The sequence below is a fragment of the Equus caballus genome, chromosome 29 (assembly GCF_041296265.1).
Source record: "Equus caballus isolate H_3958 breed thoroughbred chromosome 29, TB-T2T, whole genome shotgun sequence".
Lineage (NCBI taxonomy): Eukaryota > Metazoa > Chordata > Mammalia > Perissodactyla > Equidae > Equus > Equus caballus.
In genome coordinates this window covers 29,530,374-29,539,430 of record NC_091712.1, presented here as the reverse complement: position 1 = coordinate 29,539,430, position 9,057 = coordinate 29,530,374, and the positions used below count along the sequence as shown (strand labels likewise).

At 35.1% G+C, this 9,057-nt stretch overlaps 1 protein-coding gene across 1 annotated transcript in view; it reads right to left on the bottom strand.

Moving 5' to 3' along the window:
- Positions 1-2,259: 2,259 nt before the first annotated feature.
- The window catches only part of ST8SIA6 (ST8 alpha-N-acetyl-neuraminide alpha-2,8-sialyltransferase 6), a 123,612-nt gene continuing 116,814 nt past the window's right edge, over positions 2,260-9,057 (bottom strand). The window contains exon 8 of the mRNA XM_023632214.2: positions 2,260-8,169. Coding sequence (XP_023487982.2) covers positions 7,701-8,169 — 469 coding nt within the window. The 3' untranslated portion in view covers positions 2,260-7,700. The remainder of the gene's footprint in view (positions 8,170-9,057) is intronic.

Sequence of the window (9,057 nt, the reverse complement as noted above, 5' to 3'; positions counted from 1 at the left end):
ATAAAATTGATATACCTCTGGCCAGACAGATCAGGGGAAAAAGAGAGAAAACACAAATTACCAATATGAGAAATGAGATAGGGAGCATCACTGAAGACTCTACGATGTTAAAAGGATAAGGGAATACATATGGACAACTTTATGACAACAAATTCCACAACTTAGATGAAAAGAATAAATTCTCTGAAAGATACAAACTACAAAATCTCACTCAAGAAGAAACAGATAATCTGAATGGCTCTATATACATTAAACAAATTGTTCACAATTAAAAATCTTCCCTCAAGGGAAAGTGTAGGGCCAGATGGTTTCACTGGTGAATGATACCAAACATGTAAGGAAGAAATAATACCCGTTCTACACAAACTCTTCCAGAATAGCTCCTCCACCAAACAATTTTGTAAATTTTTTTACAAAATTTAAAAGTTTTTAAAATTGGAGGACTCACACTGTCTTATTTTAAGTCTTATTATAAAGTTACATCAGTCAAGATGGTATTGGGGCCAGCCCAGTGGCGTGGTGGTTAAGTTTGAGTGCTCTGCTTCAGTGGTCCAGGGTTCACAGGTTCAGATCCTGGGCATGGACCTACACACTGTGCATCAAGCCATGCTGTGGTGGCATCCCACATACAAAGTAGAGGAAGATTGGCACAGATGTTAGCTCAGGGCTAATCCTTCTCACCAAAAAAAAGATGGTTTGGTATTGTCATAACAATAAACAAATAAATCAATGGAATAGATTGAGAGTACAGAAACAATTAAACCCAATTATAAATCAATTGATTTTCAAGCTAGGTGCCAATGCAACAAAATGGGGGAAATTTCTTCAACAAATTCTACTTGAACAATTGGACAGATGTATGCAAAATGTGAATTTTGACACTTAACCCTTTTGCATCATAAACACACACAAAATTAACTCAAAATGGCTTAAAAGAATAAGTATAAGCTTTCTAGAAGAAAACACAGGATAAAATCTTAGTGACCTTGGGTTTGGCAAAGATTTCTTAACTTTGACACAAAAGGCACAAACTAAAAATTAAAAAATCAATAAATCAGACTTTAATAAAATTAAAAACTTTTGCTATTCAAGAGACACTATTAAGAAAATGAAAAGGCAAACCACAGACTGAGAGAAAATAGTTCCAAAACATATATCTGATAAAGACTTGTATCTAGAATATATAAACATCTCTTATAACACAATAATAGAAAGACAATCCAATTAAAAATGGTCAAAATATTTGAACAGACACTTCACCAAAGAAGACATATAGGAGTCAAATAAACACATGAAAAGATAATCATCAGGGAAATTAAAATTAAAATCATGAGTTACAACTATACATCCAGCAGAATGTCTAAAATTAAAAAGACTGACCATACCAAATTTTATCAAGGATACGCAGCAACTGCAACTGGTATACACTTGTGCTGTATTTGTCATAGCCAAAAACTGGAGACAACTAAAATGTACATCAACAGGTGAATGGATGACCAGATTGTGGTACATCCATACAGTAGTTTCTACTCAGCAAATAGAGGAATAAACTATTGACACACAAACAACATGAGTGAATCTTATTACTATGCTGAGTGAAAGGAGCACAAGAAAACATTTTGGGGTGGTGGATATGTACCTTATCTTGATTGTGAAGATGGTTTCATGGATGTACACATGGCTTTAGAGTCAGATAGATGTGAGTTTGAATGCCAGCTCTGCTCTTATCACCTTCCATAAGTTACCTATCTGAGTTTCAGCCTCTATGTTTATTTATGTGGTAGTAAGAATATTTTATGTGAGGATAAGAATATATGTGTCAAAGGCTTGCTGTATTAAACATGGTAATGCATATAAAGTACCCAGCATAGTACTTTATTAATCTTCCCATCATGACCACTAGCCATGATACGATTTATTTCAACATTAGCCGAGACTAGCCCTGTGTAAATGCCCATGTCTTCTGTCCATTTGTACTCTGTCCCCCTTCTGTGAAACACACCTCCTTAGGACTGCTTTTCTACCAAAGATGTCTGTCCTCTACCTCTTGAAACAAAACAGAATATCTGTTTTGATGTTGTTTTAGAACTTTCACCCTTTATAAACTTTAGAACTTTCACCCCTTATAAACTATGTTATTCCTTCTGTCCTTATTTCATTTTTGCCTTGCATTGAGAGTTAAGTTAATCAAGCTCTTCATTCATGGCCTACTCAGTAGCCACTGTCTTTGCAAGGTCCTCCTCTTGTATTATTTATTCGTTTTTCTCCTTTATCCCTAAACCCATTTCCATTAACCCCTCCTAAATAGGCACTCTTACAATGTTTGCTATATACCCTTATATATGTATGTGTACATGTATGCATGTACATGATTTAATGTATTTAAATGGTATTGTGCTATAGCTCTTATTTTTCCCTTTATGCTCCATTTTAAGGATCTGCCCTATTTGCTCTACATACCTCCAATAAATTGCTTCCAACTCTGTATTGTATCTACCAAAGTTAACTCATTGACTCTCTTAGAGATGGATGCTTGTGTGACCAACTTCCTGCTATCACAAACAATAATGAAATAATTATCAGTACTTGTCTCCTTGTGGACCCATATAAGAAATTCCCTGGGACACACATCCAAACGGTAGGATTGCTAGGCCACAGGACAGACAAATAATTAATTTTACTAACTCAGTCCTTCAAGACTGCTTCTCAAAATGTTTGAATAGTTTATACTTTCATCAGCATTTGGAATTAATGACCTTGCTAATTCTTGCCAGTATAATAGGTACCTCATTTTAATTTTTATTTCTCAGATACTAGTAAGTTTGAGCATCACTTCCTATTCTTATTAACTACTCAGCTTTTCCCTTTGTAGATCACATTCTTATCCTTTGACCATTTTTATATTGAGTTTCCTATCTTTTATTTGTTGATTTGTAGCTCCTAGGAGTGTTTCAACATTAATGTCATTAATTTTATGCATTGCTAAGAGCTATTCCAGTCTGTCACCAGCCTATTAACTTTTTTTATGGTGTTGTTCATTGACTAAAAATCCTTCATTTTAATATAGCCATAGCCATCATTTCTTAACAAATTTTTAAAAATTCTTGTTGGGTTATACTTAAGAAGTACAGCCCCTCACTTATATTTTGTTCTACTAACTTACAGTTTACCTTTTAACTCATCTTTAATCTATCTGGAGTCCAACTTTTTCTATGATGCAATGAAGAAATTTGTTTTTCTCCCTATCGTGAGCCAGTGTTCCAATACCAGCTCCTAAAGAGTCTGTCTTTACTCCATATGTAAGCAATGCATCTTTATCATATATCGCTAACATTTCTTTGATAAAAAGGAGAATGCTCTTGGAAGAATGGTGACCCAGGAAGGATAAGATGGGTAAGAGAAATATTCCTGCCCATCCTTCTTCAGGAGCGTAATGGTGACTGCTCACTACCAAATCAGCCTTCTGAAGGCATACACAAATAAGAAATCTTGAACTCACCCAGTGGCTCTAAATGCACTTCTTAAAAATCAAGACGAAAGAAAGAAAGAGTCGTCTTAGTTCAAGTGCTTCAGATATTTCATTTGAATTGCTGCAATTCTGTCAATGTTTAGTAGCATAACAATATGTTTCTATGTCATACTACATAAATAAAATGTTTGAATGGCATAACTATACTTTACATTGCATCATAATTGTACTTCTGCAGTAGCTATTTAAGATGCGTGCAGACCTGTTATCCCCAAAATTTTCTGATTTTCCCAAAGCTTCATAAAATTCATGGAATGATTTATGGTACTTGGCATGATATAGGAGTTAACTGGTAAATTTTTTGTAAGCAAGGAAAAATCTAGGCCCAAACAGATCTGATTTATGGCTTAATTCAGTATTCTATACATAAAAAGTCCTCAAAGAAAATGTCCTTGGCTGATTACCTGGCTGAGAGCCCATACATTTACTAGGATGGAATTTACATGCAGAAGGAAATCCTCTTTCATGAAAGTCATGATCTATTTGCCTTTGCCTTTTGTTAAGAGGCAAAAACACCAGAGACTTCAAGGACTATAATGTTGTGTAAAACTTACCTCCATCCAGTTGTTCATGGAGTCCTTTCCAGGGACCATAAAGCACTATGGACTATATGCTTAAGTGATCATTTCTGCCTTACCCTTGGATTTCGATGGAAATTATTTTGGAATCTTGTTATTCAGTTACATTGACCAATGAAGATAAACAACAAATAGAAGACAGAATCAAGCAAGCCAGTATTTCCCTTAGAAACTGGTGGTGTATGGTATTGTCAGCTGAAGTCCTAACTAAAGGTTTAGTACTATCTAGCACTAGTACTCAGACTTTCCATTTTCAATGTCCATGGATGTACCTCAAGTTTAGAGCAGAAGATTAAATCTAATCCATCTAACAACATTTAAGCAATGCTCAGTATACCCAGAAATTTCTTGAGAGTGTCACAGTCAGACTTGGTAGTGGTTAATCTAAAAATCCACAAGATGGAGTTTATACTTTATCTTTTTGTTTTGATCTTGGTGGAAACTTGTAAAAATTCACCATTACAGAACAAAAAGAACGGTGACTTATAAGTTACAATTCACATAGCTGATGTGTTACATAATCAAAATTCACATTCTATTATATTTTAGAAAGTCAAAAAAAATTCTGTTTCAGAACAAAAGGACAGTACTGACACATCACAACAGAACATATGGACGGTCATCCTGTGTCAAGGAGGAAATGTTACAATGAGAATGAGGGCTCCCACTCCCTTATTTCTCCACAGCACACTGACTACACTAGAGAGAGTGCAGGAGAGTTTCAAGTTATGGCGGATAATTGCAAGCTGTTGTGATTTCACAAGAGACACAGACCAACTGGGAAAAAGATACAAAGAACACACATGTTCTTTTGGACCAAAGACTTTGGCCAATGTGAATCTAGCTAGGATTGTTGGAAAATTTCAACATGCTTGAAGGATGGCAATACAAATGTTAAGTAAGAAACCAGCTTCGGTTGTGTTCATGAGGAAAGGTCTACAATTTTCTCCACAACACAAAATTTTTTTCTATTGAGCTTGTACTGGAACATAGATATCATTAGGATGCTGCTCCTTGATGTCATACCATTTTGAATATTTCTGAAATCCATATCAGCAACATTGAAGATTGTTTAAATATTCTAAAGAAAATTTCCAAAGTTAAAATAGGTTATGTGGGGGCTGGCCTGGTGGTGCAGTGGTTAAGTTTGTGCATTCCACTTCAGCGGCCTGGGGTTTGTGTGCTTAGATCCCGGGCACAGACCTAGCACCACTCATCAAGCCATGCTGTGGCGGCATCCCACATACAAAATAGAAGAAGACTGGCACAGATGTTAGCTCAGTGGCAATCTTCCTCCAGCAAAAAGAGGAAGATTGGAAATAGATCTTAGCTCAGGGCCACCCTTCCTCACAAAAAAATAGATAATAAAAAATAAGTTTTGTAGGAAAAACTTAAGTAAGCTCTAAATATTCTAATCACGTGTAATTTTATTAAAATAACTTATAAACTCTCCATATTATATATTTAATGATTTATTTCAGTATATTCTATTACTTTTACTCATCAATCATGTATTTCCAATACCATTGAAAAGAAAAGTTTAAGTTTCTACTCACTAGGAAACATTTTGAGGGAAACATTTTTCTAACTATAAAATATTAGAATGTTCTGATCTATTTTAATAATCCCATTGCTAGTCACATAATAGAGACATTACCAATACAGCTAGCAGATTTTTAAAAACTAATTAAATCCATTAGAAGCAGTAGAAAACAGCTACTTATTCATTACCACACAAAGGAAGATGAATGAATTAGACTTTATGTAACTAAAAGCATGTTTCTTTTGGAAAATATTTATATATGAACTTTTATGCAACTTATGGAGCTAATAGGTTTCATTTGCTATAGGAGAATAAATGAAAGTGTGAACTAAGAATGGCATCATACATGTCAACTACAATCAAATTTAAGATGTACTTTATCAAAAAAAGCAATTTATAGTGGTGTTCTTACAAGTGAACATTTAGGAAAACAATAGTCTGGCTAGAGTAAAAATTCAGAATTATATTTGTAATTAATTCAGTATGCTGCCCAGTCTGCTCCACTCCTATTTCTGCTCTACTTGTGATGGTACAAAGAGCAGGAAAGTATGCATATAATTACTTATTTAAGTCAAATAATTTATTCAGTACATGCAGGGATGACCTATATTAACAGGTACCATCACCACGTCAGGGAGTGGCGTGAAAACACTAGTATCCAATATCTATTCAAGCTTCAATTTAGATTGACGTTAAATTTATTAGTCTAATTTCTCATGTAAACATTCACCTTTTCTTACAAGAATTAAGGTTTTTTTGTGCTTTAACCCTTACAGTTTTCCTATGAAATCACTCAGGTTGCTGTTATTCCCATTTCACAGATGTAGACCCAAGCTACCACAACCACACGCTGTACCCTACCCTTGTAAGGTAGTTTTTGGGGCAAAGTTCATGATCCACCTTCAAATATCCTCATTTTGATAAATCAGAATTAAGGGGACAGCTCTCTCCTGTACCATATGCCCTCTACCTAGAATCTTCTTCATTTGGTAAAAAATTACTCATCATCTAGGTTTAATTCAGAAATCACCTCTTCTCTGAAATAGATCCACCTGAAATAGATTTGACTATTCCTGCCTCCATTCCTCAGAGTACTTTATTCATAACTTTTGTAATAACATTTATCATACCATATCATAGTTGATACGCATGTCCATTTCCTTCTGCAGGACTTAGTCATCTTTCTGTCCCTTTCACAGAGCCTGTTACAGGGTCTGGCTTGAAGTAGCTTTTCAATAATTAAAAAAAAATAAATTGAATGAGAGATCCCACAGACAAGGCAACAGATATGAAAAACTGGGTATTGTAACTATTCATGTCCTTGAAGTATATCTTGTCAGTGAGAGAGAAAAGGCTTAAGAGTGAGGCAGGAAATTAACATAAATTATAAAGAGATATTTAAACATGTAGACAAAGGAGGAGAAGAATTGGAAACCTAAACAATGTGTGGTGTCATGGCAGCTAATGACACAAGTGAAGGTAATCAGAACCAAGCACATTACCATATGAAGAGAAGGATTTCATTCCTGAATGATCAAGGGTTTCTTGTTTAAGTATGTAATTTTCTTATATGCACTCTTTAAGACAGGAAGAAAGAGGAGAAGGATATTATTGATAATAGAGAGTCCTGCAAGAGAAAGAACCCCAGTGAATACTGGCAATTCACCAGTTCTCGCCAGGAAGGATCTCTAAGACAGTGTGCCTTTTGTTAACCGTCTGGTGAGGGTGGAAATGGCTGTTGTAAATTTCAAGAAGAAAACGGTCATTGAGTTCCTACCTCACGCCAAATACTGTGCCAAGAGTTTTCACAGATCATCGCATTTTCCTAACAGAAGTTAGATATCATGGTCCCGATTTTACAGGGAAGGAAACTGAAGATCAGAATGATTGAATGAGTTGCTAACGTTGCACACTTAGTGGGGAGCTTTGATCAAACCAAGTTTGGGGACTCTTCTTATAATACCCTACAACCACCTCTTTTAATGTTTGAAAACATTATTACTCACCTACTGCATTAAATTAAAACTATTCCTATTGTAAGACACTTTGCTTAGGCTATTTCACATTTGCTAAATTGTAACTTGAGGATTCCTTTCACGTGAAGTTGGAGAATTTGCCTATATTCTTTGGGCATCTCATGGAAACCACGTTTAGGTAAATTGTTGTCATAGTAGTGATGGCTGACAGGTGTGTCTTCCACGGTTTTCGAGAAGGGCCAGAATCCATACAACTTCACGTTCTCACACAGTTCAACAGCCACGCTTGTGATCATCAAGCCGGAGGACAGGCGATACTCTGTCACACCCTTAGTTCTCCAGAAAAGGGCAAGATTTTTCAGGTACTTGGGATGGAAAAATATCACCTTTTGTCTTGCTTTAAACTCTTTCAGTGTGTCGTACACTTTAAAAGAGGCACCAGTGTTGGCCCTGAAGGAAAATGCTGGCAGAAGAAGGAATGCATCTCCATAGGTGGCAATGTCCTCCAGAAATACCGCTTTCTTTTCCTTTAGGTTCCCATATCTGCCAAATTTTAAAAGATCATAATAAGAACAGCAATAGTAATCAAAGTAGCAGTTTTGGTAACATGAGGCTGAATTTACCACTGGCCAAAAAACTGAACGGTTTATATCACTGTATATAAAAGAGACAAACACTGAACTCAGAGAAAATTCTACGAGTAAATATCATGTAAACATCAAGGTCACATCATCTCTCTTTCTTGGTACACTGAGGCTTTAATTCCTACTTTCTTACAGAGTGATAACTCTTATTGGATACACATTTCTTGTATTATTTTTATCTTCCAACTCGGTAGTTTTTCTTAGGTTGGTTTTTGATGCTGAAACACCTTCCAAATTTATAATGATGAAAGGTTTTCTCAAAGATAACACACTGTTAAAATATCTATGCGTTTAAAAAAGTTAAATGAGCTGTACACTCGTGATTTGTGTACCTTTTATACATGTTGTTATAAACTAAAAGTTTCCTTTACAAAGCCTAAAATATCTATATATGTACATACACACAAACACATATTTTAAATTTCCTCCATGTATTGTGATAGCTCTCTGTGCTTGATTTAAATAATGCCTTAGTAAGTAAATACACTTGTAAGCACAATTATGTGTGTTTAGAAAGTAAGCCTTTGGGAGACAAGCATGATATTTTATATTCTGTCAAGAGATACTAAAATTATTTGAGGGGTGTATTCTACTAATAACGATTATTAGTCATTTTTGATGAAAACAATGGAGTACAACTATGTATGGGATTTTTATTAACCAACCAACATTTTGTAGTAGTTACATTGCAAAAAATGAAATAATGGGATTATTTGTTAGTCATAAACTATCCAAAGTGAAAACTTAACTTTGCCAAGTTCTCCTAAGGTTTACTCTCTGAAGTTTC